We start from the raw sequence: 21,284 nt of genomic DNA on the forward strand, positions 1-21,284 counted from the left end.
AACCACCGATTCTTCAAATCTGCATTATTTCCATTGAACTGTGAAAGGTATGGGAACCTTTCCATTCAAACTTATGCGAATGAAGTATTACTACCATCACTATGCGCAATTATGTAATATCCTGCATTTAATGTCCGAAAATTCTCTCATAAATTAATTTCAACCTAAATAACGCTCACCTCTGATGCATATAATCCACGGCAGAAGCCAGCTGCCGCGCTACACGTTTCGTATGCAATTCGCCAATTCCACTGTCCGAAACATTTGATGTTAAATCGCCTGTAACGAAAGTGACACCGTTGGAAGCAAAACAGCATTTGGTGCGCGGTTCAACAATTCTACTTACCCAACGGGGCATACTCCTGGGTGAACACGTAGAAACCGGCCGTCTCGAACGCAACATCGTATGTGGTCACGATGTTCTTGTGGTGCCCTAGGTGATGGCTGAAGTGGAATTCCTTGTAGAAATCCGTCAGCGAGACGAAGGGCTTCGGCAGCAACTTCAGCACCATCTCAGTGTCGGTGGCACGATGCTCAACCAGCAGAATCTTCCCGAACCATCCCTCGCCCACGATCTGCAGGATATCAAACTCATCGGATAGTGTGACCTTGTCAAGTTCGAACTCGCGAATCTTGTGAATGTTCCCGTTGGTTTTTCTAGCGGAAGATGATGAGGGTCCTGCCATTGTCTCATTTGTGGTTCACTCTCTCGGCGTCTGTATTACGGATTGAAATTCTGCTCAGCCGCGGCAAATCGCGGTTGTCTCGTATCTCATCGAAGCACTGCGCTAGAGAGGAAGAAACAAAACAAATTTATGATACATTGGAATAAAATTACGATCGAAATAAGAGCTATTTTTGGGTGGTTTATCTAATTAAATGATGCAAAGAATGTGCGGACTCACAAATAAAACGTTCGGAACAAATGAAAACATACTCATTTTCGATTGAATTTGAAAATGTATTACAGATACAAAAAAAAAATACGAAAAATTGGAAAAACCGCAGCTCCACCAAACAAAAGATGAGTCTTGCCCAAGGATTCTGATGGTATCTCGTATCTCGTACTTCGCTCTCAAGCCTACAGCGCGGAATGATTAAAAATTGACGCCTCTTCCACCATTCCCGACTGCACGCATATGATGCCCTTTGCTTGAATCATTCATGTTCCCATCACTGATTCATCAAGTGCAGGTCAACCGCAAGAATAAGGAACACCTGCGCTGTCTGCGAGAGCCAATATAAATGCCAACCCGCGGACCGAACTATGCTTTCAGTCTGGCCGAGGTGGTGTTAGAAACTATAAACATGTGGACTAAAATCGTTCCTGGTGTAGTTGTGTTATTGGTGTTGTGTAAATTCCGTCTATCTTTTGGGGATGATTTCCCCTCGCTAATTTCGACCAATGCATCGATAGGTACTTGTTTCTTAATAATTGGAGCAATTTTGTTTTGACTCAACAGGCTTCTTCAATGTCAACAGCGGTGATTTTGGATCGCGAATATCTGGACAAAGAATACGAAGAACTTTTGGAGGGCACAAAACGACTCTTCGAGAGGATTCTCCGTGACAATTTCAAAAATGGTGGTCTTATAGTGAAGTACTTTTCATGGACTAGCATTAATTTGAAAAGAGGTATAAGCTTTAATACAATCAGGCACTAGTTGATTGCTAATGGAGTTTGCTTTGTAGATTTTACTGCAGTACTTTCGATAGCTAGTTGTGAAAACACGTGGGATGTGTATCGAAATGCAGCGCGAGAAAACTTGGTCATCATGAGCCTTACGGATACCGACTGTCCGCGGTTACCGGTTGATAATGCAATTATGGTGAGGAACTCCTCGTTTGGTGGAATTTTCGATTGTTTAAACATTGATTCCGTTGTAGATTCCGAGATCTATCCCATCTTCAGGCAATTTTGAAGAGTTACCGCAAGTTATAATGGATATGAAGACGATGAAATCATTCAGTTGGAAAGCAGCGGTTCTTTTGTATGATGATAGTTTTGGTGAGTTTACCGTATGTTTTTGAGTGGCTTTGCGTTAGATAACACTTCACCCGATCTGGCACTTATATAGAATCACCGAATGTGCTGAAAGTATAGCGATCACGCGTTTTCTAGATCTTGCAACTCAGCATACATTCATGGAATGTGTTTTGGCATAAGACATTTCAATTAAATACTAAAAAATCACACAAGTAAGGCAATGTTCAGATGGCAAAACGTTGCTCTAGGAACGCTAGTGCTATTCAAGAACTACTATTGAAAGATTCTATTGATTTCTGTATACTACAATCGAACCCGTTTGTGCACGATCCTTATTGGCGCGTTTTTTTAGCGGCATATGAGAAGGAACACATTTGACGAAGTTATCATACTTTGAGACTTTTTTCAGAAAATTTGTACATACAGGGTGGGCCATTTAAAGTGGAAGCATCTGGCAACCCCATAACTTTTAACAGAGATGTCAGATTAACAAATGTCATACCGCGTTGGAAGCGTCATTTCAGTACAATTTTAACCATGGAACAATACACACCTAAACAACGCGCTGAAATTGTTCAGCTGTACATTCAAAATAACTTCTCAATTGTGTTAACTAAACGTGCGTGGAAAAATAAAAATAAAGTTAAAACATCGCCTGGAGACAACACTATACGTGAAAATGAATTGGACAATTACTGGTTCCAACAGGACGGCGCTACATGCCATACAGCGGCTGCCACGACCAAATTATTGCGCGAAATGTTCCCCGGAAGATTAATATCGAAAAACGGCGATTATGACTGGCCACCGAGATCACCTGATTTGACGGCTCCTGACTTTTTTTTTATGGGGATATTTAAAATCCAAGGTATACACTGGTAAACCAAGGACCCTGGCTGCGCTGAAAGTCAATATCCGACAAGAAATTGCAGCCATATCGGCCGAAACATTGGGCAAAGTGATGGAAAATGCCGAAAAAAGGACACATTTTGCGGTCAAGGCCAGAGGCGGTCATTTACGAGATATCATAATCAAAAAGTAGTTAGAACAAATCTCCTTGGACCAAAATAAATGAATTTCAAAAAAAAAAATTTAAAATTCCACTTCTTTACTTTGCTATTGCAAAAAAAAAATCCTTCCACTTTAAATGGCCCACCCTGTACTATTCAAAGAACTGTCCATTGTTCGCCATCTTTTCGGCTGTATACGAAATTCGCGTAGAGAAAAATATTCTTTCTTTTCTAGGCGATTCAATCAACGAACTATTTTTTGCCATTTTTGTAAAAACTGAAATGTTGCTTGGTTAGTCGACCAAAACGAGTGGATGTAACAAGGTACGGTGGATGAGGTAGGACATCCCATTGAACCACCGAGCCTGATCCACCGAGTTTTCATACATGAAAGTCACTTTGTCAGATCGCTTTAGGACGTTTGAATGTTTGTTGATAAATATCGCCAGTAACAAACGTGGGCTCAAAACATAGGACCTTCTTTCTGTGTTAATATAGAATAGATACGTCTACGCAATAAGTGATGGAGATTCAGCATCTCTATTTTACACAGGTCTTCTGCCTGTAACAATCAACATCGGATTGAAGCCCCGGTCCTGCAGTTCAATGCAACTAAACATCAGATGGATTACTCTTACGGCCTTGCGAAATTTTCAATAGAGTGCAGCTGTGCCAAATTAGAAGATTTTATGTTTTTGGGTACTATTTGCACGTAGTTGTTGGTATCCCATTTCAAAGCTATTTTCCGATAGTGACCTCGCTTCATGTCTATTGTCTATGTTGTGACATAGACATAGCGTGACATAGCGTTATTTTTGGTACAGTACGCAGGGTACAGATTTTCGTCAAAAAGTACAGATTGGTACAGATTTTTGCCACGTGAGAAATCTCTTACATTAGAACGAAGCTACATTAAGGTACAGTAGAACCCTGATTATAAACGAAATAGTCGGGATAGATTAACGCGTATAACGAAAATCGCGAATAACGCAATAAAGGGCTAAAAATGAGGTGCAAACACAAAAAAAAAAGATATTTTAGCATGAAAGCTATGTTTTATCAATACAGAAATTATTGAACTATCCATCTGTAAGGTCGTGTACATCAGTGATCAGATAATGTGAAAGCCATGACCAAAACAAAAGAGCAAGACTCTACCACTCACTGACAAATTTCGGGAAGGTTTATAGAATTACTAGGGAACTCGCATTCGCGAATAATCCGCACCGCGGATAATCGAGGCTCTACTATACCTGATAATTTTCACGCCGCAGTATCGCTTGGTGCTGCTGATTATTTTTTTATTTATTTATCACCGTCTCGAATTGTTTATAATTCCACAGACTGAATCCTTTTATTAAATTCTTAATCCTATTTTTAAAGACAGTTTTGGACACGTTAAAATCGAACACGGCACAAGCACTATTGAATTCACGGAAACAATTCTCTAAGGGGTTATGGAATACGTAGGAAGTCCTATGGCGATTGATAAACAACAAATCTCGCTCACGTAGTTGTCGGAATGGTACATAGAGTGATACATAATATAATAAGGACGAACAGTCAATATTTCCATTTAACAGATCAAACACAAATATTTTTTGAAGGTTGGCGCACCTAGAAGCTAACGATTCCAACGCAATCAGTCTGCAGCGGCTCGAGTAGTCGGGGAGATGGTCTGGATCTGATGAAACTGCGTTGTACTCTCTCCATTCGTGTGATTTGGGTGCTGTGAAACGGAGACCACACGCCGGCAGCATACTCCAAAATGCTACGTACTAAGGAGCAGTATAGCGATTCGATTGCGTAAACATCTCTGAAGTTATTGGTGCACCGACGAACAAATCCAAGGGCTGCAAACGCTTTAGCGGTAGTGACGCAGTTAATGCTCATTAAACCTCAGTTTGTTATCGAGGACGACTCCAAGGTCGCGAATGGAATCAACACACTCTAGTGTTTCAGGCCCAACTGAATAACGGAGTTCAATTCGAGACTGCCGGCGGGTGAACGACACTGTCTTGCATTTTTTGATGTTCACTTCCATTCCGTTATCCTCACACCACCGCCGTAGCTCCTCTACGTCAGCCTGAAGCGCGCAACAGTCACGATGAGATGTTATTGATCTATACATTTTCAGATCATCGGCACAGAGAAGTTTTCCAGCATTCAGTCGAAAGCTCAGGTCGTTTATGAACAAAACGAAGATAAGCTGCCCGAGAACACTTCCCTGTGACACCCCTGATGTGATAGGAAAGTATCGAGAGTGAGAGCCATTGATGTTTGCATACGCCCACCGTCCAGATAGGTAGGAACGCAACCACTCACACATCCAATACGGAAAACCTAGGTGACTAAGCTTGTCTATTGCAAGTTCGTGGGGAACCTTGTCGAACGCTTTCGAAAAATCGAAGTAAATTGCGTCTACCTGGTGTCTGAGCTCGATTACCGTTGATAAAAAGTTAGTGAACGTCATCAGATTAGTCGTTGTCGATCGTTTACTGACGAAGCCATGTTGATATTCAGATATCATCGGTTGACATGCGGTATATACAATTTTATGAATTAGTCTTCCGAATACTTTAGCAACGCAACATAGAATGGAAATGCCTCGGTAATTTTCAACGGCGTGATTGGAGTCTGATTTGAAGATCGGACATATTGAAGCTGTTTTCCACTGATGCGGAAAAGTGCTGTGACGTAGCGACTTATTGAAAATTATTGTCAATGGTATCTGCCGAGACGTGGCGCATTCTTTCAGGAACAGTGGCGGAAGTTTATCAGTTCCAGAACCTTTAGACACGTCCAATTTACTCAAGCCAGACGAGACATCGTGCTGTGACATTTCAAACAGCGGTAAATTCTAATCGAAAACTGGACAATTTGTGAGACTGTCAGGCGAGAATGCTGGTGAAATGGTGCTGTGTACCTTTTCGAAGTGATCTGCAAACAGATTTGCTATTCCTACCGGGGAATCAGCACTATTACTGTTGAAAGTCATCTCGACTGGGAATCGATTTGAGTGCTTCCGATTGCGAATAAACGCCCAAAAATAGGAGGGGTTTTGCTTCGCAGTCGTCTCCAAGTGGGCGATGTAATTCTGAAATGATGCGGTTTGAAGTTCGTGATAATGAGTCTCAATTGTGCGAAGATTGTGACGATTTGCATCCGTTCGTTCTTGAAAATAACGCTTACGGGATTTGCGGACAGCGTTGCGAAGGTGCTGCAGTTCGGATGTCCACCAAGCGTGCTTGTAGGAGTGTCTCGTGAATCGTCTACGTGGAACATGCTCAATCAAGACTGCATTCAGAGAGTCATAGAATATACGTACCGTCTCGTCGGTATCCTTACCGAGAAACAATGAAGCCCAGTCGATAGCAGATACAGCTCTATTAAGTTCTGCAAAGTTGCAGCGTCGAAAATCAAAGTCGTCGGTTTCAATTGTGTTCCCATGAGGTTGCAGGAAGTTATCGTTTACATCAATGCGAAGAACAAACGGCATGTGGTGACTATCGATTCTAAGTAGGGCAAATGGAGGCGCGATTAGTTCAACTACGCTAGGATCGCTGACGAATGACAGGTCTAAGAGGCGGCCGTTTGCGTTCGATAAACTGTTGATTTGAAGAAGACCGGTGGCAACCATCGATTCGACTAGCATAGTTTCTTGTTCAGAAGAAGCATTCGTTGGCAACAATCCGTTAACATCTTCATCTTTTTGCCATGTTAATAGGGGCAAATTGTAGTCTCCCACGACGATAATCGTGTCGGAATCCTCGATTGCGATTGCGAGCTGTTGAACAGATGAGGAGTGTGTTGAATATGTCGCTGGTTCCGAGTTGGGCCGTATGTAAATGCCACAAACATATACTGATGACTTTGGAAGTATAACACAGACAACAGCTTGTTCGAGAAAAATATTTACAATGCAATAATTGATCACATTCATAAGGACGGAATCCCTTGCAAGGATCGTCTGAAAGGATTCGCGTCGGATGGTACGACCGGGATGATGGGGGTTTCGAATTTCGTATTGCGCTTGATAGAAATCGTTTGCCCAGATTTAGTAGTCGTCAAATATACATGTCATTCGTTGGTTTTGTGTGCTAGTTATACATGTGTGGAAATCACTGACTATCTTGAGCATTTATTGAAGGACACATATACCTATATATCCAATAGCCTAAAAAGAACTAACGAATTCGAGGTAATTCTAGAAAATTTGGAACTCTTTGGGTTTGATTAGCGGCGGTGTTGTAGAGATGCATTTCACGATTTTCAGAGTTAATTTTATTGTTTACCATTTAGTATGAATGTGACAAAAATCAGGCTGCTTGCAGAATATTGACTGCCCTCAAATATTTAATGACAAAACCTCTGTTGCTTTTTTTGGAGTATGTTTTGCCCCAGATCATGGGATTGAATCGTTTGCTTCAAGCTAAAAAACATGAATTTACGATGCTAAATGAAGAGCAGAAAGATTTTTATCTAACAATTCTCACTAATATCTGCGAGGAATCTTTCGTTGTTTCAATGTACAATGCTATTAAATTTGAAGATCGTTCGAAAAACGGAGACAATTTTTAAGTTGGAATGTCAGCAGAAGAAACTATCAGAACAATGGACAGCAAAGGACAGATTATTTTCAAGGATATTTGTCGATTTAGATGATCCGATGCTCAATGCTGCGACAATGTTAAATTCCAGAAACTTTTCCAAATTGACGAGTATTAACATAAGTGTCAGAGGCGTTTCCAGAGCTCTACGATGGGAATATACAAGATCTGGATAATGAATTCCGTACCCTAAAGGTAAAATTACGCAATGATACGATGAATGTTAATTTGAGATAAAAAAAATTGATTAAACATCTTGGCGGTAGCTCGAAATTTTTAATAAATGAAAGAATGCAGTCTGGATTCAGAAAAACTATGTTTAAACATCATCAAACACGCGAATGACTGTATGTAATAAATGAGGTACAGAATGATACAGAATGACTGTATGTAATAAACGATGGTACAGATTTTTGGGAGAAAAAGTACAGATGAGAAATATTTTTAATCCTTCTGGTACAGATTTTTTTTGCTATATTATAGTGACTTTCAACACTTTTGGTTTATTCGTAACTTTCACCTTCCATTTTTGGAAGAATGTTGGGAGTGAGGATTTTCTGGTACAGATGAAAATGTGGCAATACTGGTTGCATCGTCTATTTTTACGCAGAAAGTCTATTTTGGCCGTTTTTTTCGCAACCAATTAATAAGCAATAATATATGCAGTTTTGCATACATGAAATCTAAAAAAGAATCACTTTTTAAAGGGCCATAAAAAAACCGTGGATCGACCGTGGATCGACCGTGGATCGATCTCCATCGCTGATGATTGTTGCGTGGACGTAGCTATTCTGTAACAACACAAAGATGGTCAATGAGGGCCCTGAGTTTTGAACTCACGATCGATCGCTTACTAAGCGAACGCGCAACCAATGTGGCTACGAAGACCCCCCCAAATCGGAGTATGATTGGTATGTTATACATGCTATGAGCAGTGTTGCCACATTTAAATCTGTACCAGAGAGGTAAAAATCTTTTTCGTCTGTACTTTTTTCCTGAAATCTGTTCCATCGAAACATTCGTTGTAAAGAAAAAAATAATTTATTGACATTAAAAAATACTCATTTATTTACTACAAATACTCCATTTACATTTACAAGTCATTCGTGTGTTTGATGATGCTTATACATAGTTTTTTTTTAATCTAGATTGCACGCCATCATTTTTTTAAATTTCAAATTCAGATAAAAAAAAATCGCTCGACAGTTGCCAAGCAGTGAGGCATAGTGAGAGCGTTACAAACAAGGCATCGAAGCGCCGAAAAGGCGAGCGAACCATCAATTCTTTTCATGTATCCAATTTTTGTTCACCACATATACATGCTCGTTTTCTGAAATTTTGATTTCCTTACGGAGTAATTCTATCTTCAGGCTACAGAATTAATTCTCCATATCTTGTACATTCCCGTTGTAGAATCCTGGAAACGCTTCTAACACAACGTTAAGGCTAGTCAAATTGGGAAAGTTTTTGGGATTTAACATTGCCGTAGACTTGAACGTCGAATCATCAAAATCGAATCTTTTTCTAATTTGTTTGATCAGCTCCACGAAAAAACTGCGACAAATATCCTTTGGAATGATTTGCCTTGCGCTGTCCATTGTTCTGATGATGTCTTCTGCTGCTATTCCTACCTTAAAATTCATGTCGCTTTTCAATTGATCTTCATATTTAATAGCATTGGACATTGAAACAACGTAAGATTCCTCGTAGATATTAGTGAGAATGATCAAATAATTTTTTTTCAGCTCTTCATTTAGCATCGTGAATTCAGGTTTTGCAACCTGGAACAAACGACTCAATCTGTTGATCTGGGGCAAAGCATACGTCGCACCGTCCGACGCGAATCTTTTCAGACGATCCTTGTAAGGAATTTCGTCCTTATGAAACTGATCAATCATTGCATTGTAAATACTTTTATGATCAGCAGCACCAAGTGATACTGCGGCGTAAAAGTCGTCATGTACCTCAATGTTGCTTTGTTCAAATGTAAGAAATTTATCAGATTTGGAAAATCACGCATACAGCAGGAATAACGGATCGAAATTGTCATGATTGATCAAAGAAAACCCCTCATAGTATGTAGTTAGTGCGGTCCATGTACCATTTACCACGGCGAATTGGCTCTGAAATGGCTCTATATCCTATCCAGACAGAGTGGGCCATGTCTCAATCGTTTGTGTATTGAATTTAAACAATTTTCAAGTGCCGAATTCAAACCAACAAAACTTTTTCTTGAAGCTAATATGTAACTTGTTGAAATATGCTTGAGCCCGTTAGTGTAAAATGTACACATTCTGAGTATATTGAAAATAAAATTGCTGTGAAAAATGCTCGTCTTCAGTGTGAATGATCGCAAGATGTACTATTTTAGAGTACGGTTTAGACTCTAGCGATGACAATGAATTCGAATTTGGCGATTCTTTTGAGGAATACTGCCTAAGCTGATTGAAAATGGGAATTATATGTTTTAACATGTAAATCGTGCAATCATATGCTTGTAGTAGATGACAGAGGTTATTATGCTGAACGCAACCAGATGCTTGTGCAGTTCCAACCTCACACCCAGTGCTGCCACACGTACAGATTTATCTGGAAAGGTACAGATTTTTCCGTTATTTTTGGTACAGAATCTGTACGGTAGAGAGTACATATTTTCGTCAAAAAGAAATTTTGTGAAATTTCTTACATTCGAACAAAGCAACATTAAGGTACATGACGACTGTTACGCCGCAGTATCGCTTGGAGCGATTAAAAAAAAAATAATTCATGAAAGTACGCAACCTAGATTAAAAAAAAACTATGGTTTTCCATTTCGGGCTTCCGAAAGTATACAGCCCTACGCTGACAACCGTTTGACATAGCTGTCAACCAAAGCGTCATATCGTTAGTTGAATGTCTGCCATTTTACAATATGGATCGTTTTAGCATCGCACAACGTGTTAATTTTGTTAAGTTATACTTTAAAAATGATGAAAAACCGGCAAATGTTTTTCGAGCATTACGGACGGATTTTGGTCGTCATGGACGGCCTACAGAGCACACAATCGCTAATGTAGTGCGTAAATTCGAACAAACTGGATCCGTAGCGGATATTGTGAAACCTGTGCATCATCGTAATGTGCGTTCGGCCGAAAATATTGCTGCTGTTGCTGCCAGTGTGGAGGATGACCCGAATGTTTCGATTCCACGGCGTGCTCAGCAATTCGGCTTGTCAAACACATCATTGTGGCGAATTTTGGATTTGGACTTGCACCTACATCCATATAAAGTCCAACTGGTACAAAAATTAGAGCGTGGTGACCATGGAATGCGTCGGGCATACGTCGATTGGGTGAACGAACAACAGCAGCAAAATGCTGAATTTTCGCATCAAATTTTCTTCAGTGATGAGGTACATTTCGAGCTCGGTGGCTATGTGCCCAAAATTTCCGTATATGGGGCTCAGAAAATCCACACGTGATTGTTGAGAGGCTATTGCATCCGCCAAAAGTCACTGTTTGGTGCGCATTATGGTCTGGTGGAGTTATCGGGCCGTATTTCTTTGAAAATGAGGACGGCGGTAGCTGTGAATGGTGAGCGCTATGGCCGCATGTTAACCGATTTTTTTTTGCCACAAATTTAAGATATGGATACGGATGACATGTGGTTTCAGCAGGACGGCGCCACGTGCCACACAACACGACCGAACATGGCCATATTGCGAGCGAAATTTGAGGGACGCATAATTTCGCGTTTTGGTGATGCCAATTGGTCGTCCAGATCATGTGATTTGAACCCGCTGGACTTTTTTTTGTGGGGTTATGCGAAAGACCGTGTCTATGCCAACTCTCCGCAAACTCTTGAACATTTGAAAGACAACATTCGTGAAGTTATGACCGAGATACCGTCCCATATGTGCCGAAAAGTCATCGAAAATTACCTGTTCCGGATCAAGGTGTGCGAGGAAGCCCTAGGTGGACATTTGAATGATGTTGTATTTAACACATAATAACATAAACCAAACTTTAATTTGAAATAAAAGTTTCATCGAAATTCGAATTCTAAGTGTGTTTTATTTCAATTTACTTTCGTATAAATATTATAAAACACACGATGAACTTGCAAATGTAAATGTAGTATTTGTAGTAAATAAATGAGTATTTTTTCATGCTAAATTTCTACAACGAATATTTTCGGTGGTACATATTTTTGGACGAAAAAGTACAGATGGGAAGAATTTTTAACCCCTCTGGTACAGATTAAAATGTGGCCACACTGCTCACACCCCTTCTCTCTAATTTTCATAACAGAATGGCACACTTTCTATTGTCAATTTATTTATAACTTATGCCAACAGGTTTAATTATAACCCTAATGACTAAACTAAACTAATACAATTAAAAACTAACACGAGAATTCGTAAGCGTGGAGTTAAAATGTCTTTTTAGTGTTGTGCGCGTCAAACCAAAATCGAACACGGAGCTGCATCGGTTGAATTCACGACACATGCTCGACATCGGTTCATTATAGCCGTAGTTTGTACGTGAAAACGGTATCTGGAGATAGTTGTGAGACCGCAGGCTCCGCCGTTGAATGTTAAAATTTACTAGACTCACAACTGTTAATTGATTGAGAAATATTTCCAAATTGTTCAGTCGTAGTGAATCAAGTCTTAAAAAGTGCTTCATTTGGTTCAGTCAGAGTGGACCATGTACGTATAGGCAGCCAAATAACTGCCTTTTTTGGCAAGACACTTGATGTTTCTGTACAATTATCATACGTCAAAGTATTGAGTAGCTAACATTTCTGAGAACAATATTGAACGAAAAAATTAAATGCTTTGAAAATGGCAGAGCACTAAACTTAAAGTTCGTTTTTCTCGAAATCATAAAAATTGTCACATGGTCCGGTGTGTCGTCCAATAAATCTTGAAATAAAAGTAAATAAAATTCAATTTGCTTACCAAATTGTAACTACATGTATTACCTTCGAAACGTAGTACAAGAATTTCTCGAGTTTTTGCCTAAAACCTATATTAATACAAAATGGCAAATGCGTACTTTTGCCCCACGGGGCAAAAGTGCGCACTTATTGAATTGTTTGTTCAACATTTGAAACAGAATTCTTTTTTATTAGCAAATTAGCTGACCCGGCGAACTTCGTCCCTCCCACAATCGATACATTGATGTGAATCATTTCGAACACACAAGTCTCCACAGAAATTATTTTTACAACAATAATACATAATCTATACTCACGATATATAATTTCTTTTTTTGACATATAAACCTGATGCAGACTAAGATGCATCAATCCTGATGTTGACTGTTTAAATCCCTTGCTCCGTTCTTGAGGTAAATCGTGAGGAACGGACACCAAATCATTTTTATAGATACATAGTTACCTTCACTTGATTTATTTAAAACTCATTGTTTGAAAAAAAAGCAATATTTATTTAAGGTTCATTGTGAAAACATAAACATAAATGAAACATAATCGTTATTGAATTGAATGCATGGTGAAAATAAAAACATTTTTCATTTGACATTCATTTTGAATTATTTTTAAGCAATTGTTTATTTTTATTCCTTATCTTGGATTTCGGTTCTGAGGATTCTGACGCTTTGCCTTGGACCGCTGTTGCTTCGTTGTGCCTTTTGTGGGGTTCAAAGGGTCAAATGTGTTAGGGAACACATTTCGGTGGGAAGAAAAGCTCCCCCTACTTTCATCTGTTTGCAATGCCGACTTCTCCAACGCTGCTTGGCTTTGAAGTCTGTGTTAGGGAACATTTTTCGGCAAGAACAAAAGTCCCCCTACTTTCATGTATTTGCAATGCCGATTTCCCCAAGGCTGCTTGGTTTAGATGGCTGTGTTGGGGAAACCGTATATCGGGCCAATCAAAACGAGGCAGTTCTGGTGTTTAGATAACGCTTAACATTTTACAGTTATTCGACACCTTTGCCCCGAACTACTTTACTCATGAAACTAGATGAACCTGATTGAAATAAAATGAATAAAATTTCAGTTGTATGGACAAATCTGTTTTACATAGGTTTATGTAATCCAGGTATAACAAGACTTCAGAAAAACATTTTTTTTTTTTATCCAAAATATATATTTTTATTAAGGCTCATATGGCGTCAACCTGACGGGGCCGGGAGTTCAATATTTCGACAATGTTTGCCTTATAACTATGTTAGTAATATGTAACCGATTACTCGCGGTTGGCTCGAGGTTAGTATTACAAGTGTTTTCGTAATTGTGATGTTGCTGTCTCCAATGCTCTGTATCTGTGCCCGACACGGGATACTTCCTTTTGGGATGCAGCTGACCATTAATCAGCAACGCCCCCTAGTCTGTACCCCATATCTAGCGTGGTGCGTCTTCTCGACTCGAGGAATCCAGGATAGAATGGTCACTAGCCGGCGCAAACATCAGCTCGTGTAGAGTTGTCATGAGCGATACAACCTTTGGCTCTTGTTGAATGATCAGTGGACTGCACAACCTTTGGCCCGTGTATCTGTAAAGAGTGTGTGTATGTATTGCCGCGACTAAGTAAAAGTTTATAGATCGGATAGGAGGGATATGAAACAGGGACACAACGAAGGAAACATCATTAAACGTTGACATCAGCGTTTCTGAGGAACAGGTATAGATGAAGCAGAAGATCAGGATTACGGCTACCTAAGATATCCCGGACGGGGATATCCGATTGTCTGCCTTTTGCTCTCAGTGCTCTAGAGAGCTGAGAGCGAGCAGCATGGAACCGGATACACGACCAGACAACATGCTCGATGTCGTGGTAGCCATCGCCACAATCACAAAGATTGTTTGCTGCGAGCCCAATGCGATAGAGATGCGCGTTTAGGTTGTAGTGATTGGACATAAGCCGAGATATCACGCGAATGAAATCACGACCTACATTCAATCCCTTAAACCAAGCTTTCGTCGAAACCTTAGGAATAATCGTGTGTAACCAGCGACCGAACTCATCTTCACTCCACATGCGCTGCCAACTAACGAGTGTGTCCTGACGAGGAATGTGAAAAAATTCACTATAGGCAATTTTCCTTTCAAAAAGTGTGCCTTCTGAAGCGCCCACCTTAGCTAGCGAGTCCGCTTTCTCATTCCCCGGAATCGAGCAATGAGAGGGAACCCATGCTAAGGTAATCTTGAATAATTTTTCGACCAAAACACTCAATAGATGTCTTATTCTTGTTAGGAAATAAGATGAGCGTTTATCAACTTTCATTGAACGAATTGCCTCTATTGAGCTGAGACTGTCTGTAAAAATAAAATAGTGGTCGATGGGCAATGTTTCAATGATCCCTAATGCGTAATATATCGCACCCAGTTCAGCGACATACACGGAACAAGGATCTTTGAGTTTGAAAGAGGCACTGGAATTTTCATTGAAGATGCCGAAGCCAGTGGACCCGTTTATGAATGAACCGTCAGTAAAGAACATTTTATCAGATCTAACTTTCCCATATTCTGCCGAAAATATCAGCGGAATAGAATCGGAGCGTAGATGATCTGGGATTCCATGGATTTTTTGTCGCATGGACAGATCAAAATTGACAGAGGAATTGCAAAAGTATGGGAAGCAAACTTGGTTGGAGATGCCCGGTGAAGGGTGCACTTCATGGGTAAGGAAATCATGATACAAAGACATAAAACTTGACTGAGGAGTCAGTTGGAGTAGATTTTCGAAGTTATCAATCACCAATGGATTCATGATCTTGCAACGGATGAGAAATCTGTAGGATAATTCTGTGAATCGAAGAGTAAGCGGGGGTACTCCTGCCAAGACTTCGAGACTCATCGTATGTGTCGAATGCAAACACCCCATTGCTATACGCAAGCAACGATATTGTATTCTCTCCAGCTTGAGAATATGAATCCTGGCAGCTGATCGGAAGCAAAAACTGCCATATTCTAACACTGATAATATCGTTGTTTTGTACAACTGAATGAGGTCTCCTGGATGGGCGCCCCACCATGTTCCGGTTATTGTTTGGAGAAAATTGATTCTTTGCTGGCATTTCTGTTTCAAATACGCAATGTGTATTCCCCAGGTACATTTAGAGTCAAAATATACTCCAAGGTATTTGAAAAACATCGAGTGCCTGATCGCTTTACCGGATAGGTGAAGCTGGAATTGGGCGGGTTCGTGCTTCCTAGAATAAACGACCATTTCGGTTTTCTCCGTAGAGAATTCGATACCCAGCTTGAGAGCCCACGTGAACAGGTTGTTCAGGGTATCTTGCAAGGATTTTTTGCAGAACGGCGGGATTAGTACCGGTGATGGAAATAACTCCATCGTCTGAAAGTTGTCTCAGCGTGCAGTTTCTAGTTAGACAATCATCCATATCATTGACGTAAAAACTGTACAAGAGGGGGCTTAGGCAGGAGCCTTGTGGTAGGCCCATAAAACTGTATCGAGAAGATTTCAAGCTGCCATGATTGAAAAACATGTGCTTTTCTGAGAGTAAATTGTACAGGAAATTATTCAGAATTGGCGAAAGTCCACGATTATGAAGTTTCTCTGAGAGAATTTCCATGGAAACTGAATCAAATGCCCCTTTGATATCGAGAAAAACGGAAGCCATTTGTTCTTTACGAGCAAATGCGATTTGGATTTCAGAAGATAGCAGCGCGAGACAATCGTTCGTCCTTTTACCTCGGCGGAAGCCAAACTGCGTATTTGACAGCAAATTGTTCGCTTCAACCCACTTGTCCAAACGAAGTAGTTGTGATCGCAAGCCGGCTTGTTGGGTTTTCGTATGGCTATCACTCTCACTTGTCTCCAGTCATGCGGGACAATATTCAGCTCCAGAAACTTGTTGAACAAGTTCAGCAAACGCTGTTTTGCCAAGTCGGGAAGATTCTTCAACAAGTTGAATTTAATCTTGTCCGACCCAGGAGCTGAATTGTTACATGAGAGGAGGGCAATTGAGAATTCTATCATCGAAAAATTCTCATAATCGCATTGGAGCGGAATGTCGCGTACGACGTTTTGTGCAGGAACGGAATCGGGACAAACCTTTCTTGCAAATTTGAAAATCCAACGGTCAGAGAATTCCTCACTTTCATTTGTATGGTTCCAGCCACGCATTCTCCTAGCCGTATTCCAAAGAGTGCTCATAGCTGTCTCCCTTGACAAACCATTGACGAATTTCCGCCAATATCCACGCTTTTTTGCTTTAAAAACATTTGTCTAATGTAAATTTTAATTGCAATAATTTTATTCACAATTTTTCAGATCGCGATATGATAGCACGGAGTGTTGCGGCCCTTTCCAAGGAATCCGATGGAGTGCAGCCACTCTCGCTGTCACTGTTCCTTATCGAAAGCCACACGCACATGTGGGAGAAGCGGAAAACCATCCGGAAGGTGCTCATGAGTTTGCCAACGCAGTACATCGGTAAGAATTGTTCAATTTCCCTTCTGGGTTACATTGAGTGTAGGATCGCTCGATTCTAGGGACCAATTTCATCGCCATTGTTAGCACACCGACTATGGAGTTGGTAATGGAAATAGCAAAGGTATACTTGTTTTGGACGGAGAACTTGAGGAGAAACGATTAATTGTTGCTTGTCTTTTCAGGACCTTAATATGGTGAACCCCAAATCTCAGTGGTTGTACGTTGTGTCGGAAACGACTGCCGCGAGTAACAACATTTCCGCGGTTCACCAAATTATTTCCGAAGGCGACAATATCGCGTTTGTTTACAATCTTAGAAGGGATGCACAGTCTTGTGAGGTGTGGTTTTCCACGGAAACTTATACGAGAAACATTATTCATGGTTCCATTGTTTCAGTCTCACATGTTATGCTATATAGAAGCCCTAATCACCTCGCTGGTACATGGATTATCCCAACTGATAAGGGAAGAGAAAGCCGTTTACGGACAAATTGCTGACGAAGAGTGGGAAGATATCCGAATAACGAAAGTTGAGCGGAAAAATGAAATTTTGAAAATAATGAAAGTAAGTGCTGCATTGATCTTGTAGATACAACATTCACTCTGATACTGGTACTTTGTTTGTAGAAAGATTTGCTCGATAAAGATAGGTGTAACGAATGCTCCAGATGGAAGGCGGAAGCAGGCGAAACTTGGGGTAACACGTATCAACTACCCACAGGTATGAAAAAAGCAATGTGTAATGTTTTATGTTAATTCATAATCGCACTCCCTTTTCCGTAAGACGCTCTCACATCCGATACAGCAATCACGCATAAAAGAAACATTAAGCTGCTGGACGTTGGCTACTGGACGCCCCAAGATGGGTTCATTGCGAAGGATTTTCTCTTCCCACATATCGAAAATGGCTTCCGAGGAGCACACTTCAACTTTTATACCTATCATGTAAATATTTTTTTCTGTGCGTTGAGCCGACTGGATTATTAATCATGTTGAACCTCAACTTCCAGAATCCACCGTGGCAATTTGTGTCCTACAATGAAAGTGGTCAGCCGTTCCTTTCCCATGGAGTCATTCTGGATATTATCAGCGAGCTGTCGAAAAAGTTGAACTTTACGTTCACAGTTATTATCGCGCAAGTAAATTCGGATGTGTTTGTCAATTTAACCGATGACGGAAACAATACGGTAGGATAAAGTTAAGGCTCAATTAGGCAGCATAATTCAAATTTCAACACTTTTCAGATCAGTAAAGACGTTCACTCGTTGACAACTGATATTCCGTCGGATATTATGACGACGCTATTTGAAAATAAGGTCATCTTGTTCTAATTAGCTGAAGTTCTTGTTAATCAATTTTTGTATCGCAGATATTGCTGGCTGCCGTTGGAACAACGATCAGTGAAAAACAGAAAAAGTTCATAAATTTTACCAAACCCATCAGTATTCAAACTTATAGTTTCATAGTGTCGAGACCAAAGTGACTACCAGAAATATTTTTAATGTTGCATTTATTGAAACATGTTCATATTTTTTTCCAGAGAACTGAGTCGAGTTTTCCTATTTCTCTCGCCATTTACATTTGATGTAATCATTGCTCAGACCCGTTCGAGTGTTGTCATTTGAATGATAATCTTGATTATTTGCAGACTTGGTTGTGTCTGACAGCCACGGTATTACTGATGGCACCAGTTCTGTACATCGTGAATCGAGTGACTCCTTTTTATGAGCACCATGGAAAATCTAACACGACTGGACTTGGAAAGATGAATAACTGCTTCTGGTACGTCTATGGAGCGTTGCTGCAGCAAGGTATTTCCAAACCTTTTATCGTATTGCTTTTTTGTTAGTTAGGGTCAGTTAGGGTTATTCCTACCAGAAGAAGTACCATCGAATGAATCATCCTATATTTCCAAATGATTCCCTTTTCCTTTAAACAGGTGGTCTCTATTTACCGAACGCTGACAGTGGTCGAATTATAATCGGAACTTGGTGGTTAGGTAAGATTATAACGTTAAACTTATAACTCTTTTGAAGTCCTATACGTTGTTATACATACAGTTGTCCTTGTGATCGTCACCACGTATTGCGGTAATTTGGTCGCCTTCTTGACCTTCCCGAAGATAGCCATCCCGATCACAACGATATCCCAGTTGGTTAGAAACGAACAAGGGATAACGTGGAGCATCCGCAAAGGTACCTTTTTGGAACAGTTTTTGCGGGTAACAACGTAATGATTCGTCGTCATTCAATGGTAACGTGAAAAAATATCGGTTGCAGGAAACGGACGACCCAAAGTACATTAAGCTGCGAAATGGGGCCAACTTCATCGGTACGGAGAACGACGCGATCATTCGATCGATACACGAGGGACACCACGTGCACATCGACTGGCGGACGAATCTGAAGTATCTTATGAAACGGGAGTTTTTGAAAAGTGATCGGTGTGATTTCGTTCTCAGTATGGACGAGTTTTTGGACGAACAAATTGCGCTGGCAATGCCGAAAGCTAGTCCCTATATTGAGGTCATAAACGATGAGATAACTAAAATGCACCAGTTTGGGTTCATCGAGAGGTGGCTGGGAAACTATTTACCCCGACAGGATAAGTGTTCGAAGGTTCGGAAGAATACGGAAGTGGAGAATCATACGGTGAATAATGACGATATGACAGGGTCGTATTACGTACTGCTTATTGGTTTCTCACTGGGAATATTTATGTTCTTGTTGGAGTACGGGTGGCGATTGTTCCAGAAATATCGAAAAGATAAATTACAGCCATTTACTAATTGATCACAACAGGATGTTGGAGATGGACGGAGAAATTGGCGTCAGATATTTGATGGGCGAAAAATGGGATATCTCCATGTGAGTCTGCTAATGATTGTGGCTGTTTTCTATGGCAAAATGTTCTTGGTAGCAATATTGAGGAAGTAAACGCAATCTGATCGCAAAAGTAATATAATATTATTAACCATGGTAAAGTTAAATATAGTTATCAACACCTATCGAATAACAGGCGACCTTACGATATAGATGCACAAGTTCATGGTTCAGTGATGGCCCCAGTAATAATCGCTATTTTAAACCACCCGATAACTGGTGATAACTCTCTAAAGTCAGAGACCAGTACTACTAGTAAACATCAATCACCGCAAAGTGAAGACAAAGAAAAGAAGAGACAAAAACAAGCACAAACATGAGACAAGAAGTAGCCCTCGGCGATAGACAAAAACATGATTGGCAGGGAATAAGCCGAGGAACCGAGACGACAGTCGGGAATTATTTCGAAGACGAACATTATGAGTAACACATACACAGTGCTGGGGCAAGCGGCGTCTGAGACAGAAATATCATCAAGAAAATCTATTGTTTTTAATGAGCAAGTAGAATTCCGCGAGACTATTTTTGTAACTCGCAATAAGCATATCGCTCGTAGAGCTCGTAGAGATGGAGCAGTAAAAAAATAATCTAAAATGCACTCACAAATTTATTTACGTGTTTTGTGTTCTTCATTAGATTCGTGAGGAAAGTGTAAGTTTTTTTTTGAAAAGTGAGAAGGATGATTCTTAGGGTAAATAAAATGAGCATAATATGCAACGTATCTGTTCTTAAGTGGATTTTTGCAAATCAATTTAAGTTATACATTGATGACCAAGCCAAATGTAGATAGTCATAATATAGAGTAATCCACTTGATTAGAAAAATATAATCCTATATCCTGACACATATCAAACATGAATGTCATTCAACATGTGTTTTTCTTTTGTGATTGAACTGTGTGAGTTTCAGGATCGCCGTTTTATAGTATGATTCGCTTGACAACCGAATAACTTGTTACAAAATTAATTTACAAAAAGTGTCAATCTTATCCTGTCTAATGTTACTGGCTTTTAAAACGAATAACGGTTGGGATTCCTTCGAGATCCGCCAAAATCATGTAATTTTACGCCGTTAGACTTCTTCTTGTGAAGCTGAGCAGTAGATCCTCGCCGTTTGAGTAGCTGGAAACATGGAAACATTACAGCCATACGTGGACAAGTAATCGAAAATTACCTCCGTAGGATTGAGTCCACTATTAATGACACAGTCCAAATAATATCAAAAATATCAATTTTATTTGAAAAAAAATTCACTGAAAAAAAATTGTTCTAAAAATTAAAATTTATTTCTCTCAAAAACGTATTTATTTTTAAATTCTAAAAAAAAGTATCTGAATAGCCCTTACAATTTTCAACAACTCGTCCATACATCAGAAGATGGGCACTTTTAC

The 21,284-nt window shown here is 40.1% G+C and overlaps 2 protein-coding genes across 3 annotated transcripts in view; one reads left to right on the forward strand and one right to left on the reverse strand.

Annotated features, from left to right (window-relative positions):
- LOC129767229 (serine/threonine-protein kinase meng-po) overlaps window positions 1-21,284 on the reverse strand; it is a 46,305-nt gene that overhangs the window by 14,650 nt on the left and 10,371 nt on the right. The window contains exons 2-3 of one of the 2 annotated variants that reach the window (XM_055767898.1): window positions 347-783; window positions 180-279 (exon numbers count right to left, since the gene is read on the reverse strand). In XM_055767898.1, the coding sequence (XP_055623873.1) occupies window positions 180-279; window positions 347-686 (440 nt within the window). In that variant the 5' untranslated portion in view covers window positions 687-783. Of the gene's footprint in view, window positions 1-179; window positions 280-346; window positions 789-21,284 lie in introns of both variants that reach the window. The other variant, XM_055767897.1, reaches the window with a different exon arrangement.
- LOC129767228 (ionotropic receptor 93a) lies at window positions 1,287-20,463 on the forward strand. The gene is made up of 18 exons (XM_055767896.1): window positions 1,287-1,417; window positions 1,483-1,635; window positions 1,693-1,829; window positions 1,888-2,008; window positions 16,852-17,013; window positions 17,073-17,134; window positions 17,196-17,351; window positions 17,410-17,577; window positions 17,640-17,733; window positions 17,797-17,957; window positions 18,023-18,199; window positions 18,257-18,328; window positions 18,382-18,491; window positions 18,553-18,598; window positions 18,661-18,823; window positions 18,952-19,011; window positions 19,073-19,233; window positions 19,292-20,463. The coding sequence occupies exons 1-18, from the start codon at window positions 1,309-1,311 to the stop codon at window positions 19,802-19,804; spliced, it is 2,625 nt and encodes an 874-aa protein (XP_055623871.1). The 5' UTR covers window positions 1,287-1,308; the 3' UTR covers window positions 19,805-20,463.

The sequence above is a fragment of the Toxorhynchites rutilus genome, chromosome 2 (assembly GCF_029784135.1).
Source record: "Toxorhynchites rutilus septentrionalis strain SRP chromosome 2, ASM2978413v1, whole genome shotgun sequence".
NCBI lineage: Eukaryota > Metazoa > Arthropoda > Insecta > Diptera > Culicidae > Toxorhynchites > Toxorhynchites rutilus.

Excerpts from the sequence above, each read along its gene's own strand:
- LOC129767228 (XM_055767896.1), top strand. The coding sequence starts at position 1,309 with ATGTGGACTAAAATCGTTCCTGGTGTAGTTGTGTTATTGGTGTTGTGT. Across the intron at positions 17,958-18,022 it reads TCAACTTTTATACCTATCAT|AATCCACCGTGGCAATTTGT; the intron begins GTAAATATTTTT and ends CTCAACTTCCAG. Across the intron at positions 18,492-18,552 it reads TTCATAGTGTCGAGACCAAA|AGAACTGAGTCGAGTTTTCC; the intron begins GTGACTACCAGA and ends ATTTTTTTCCAG.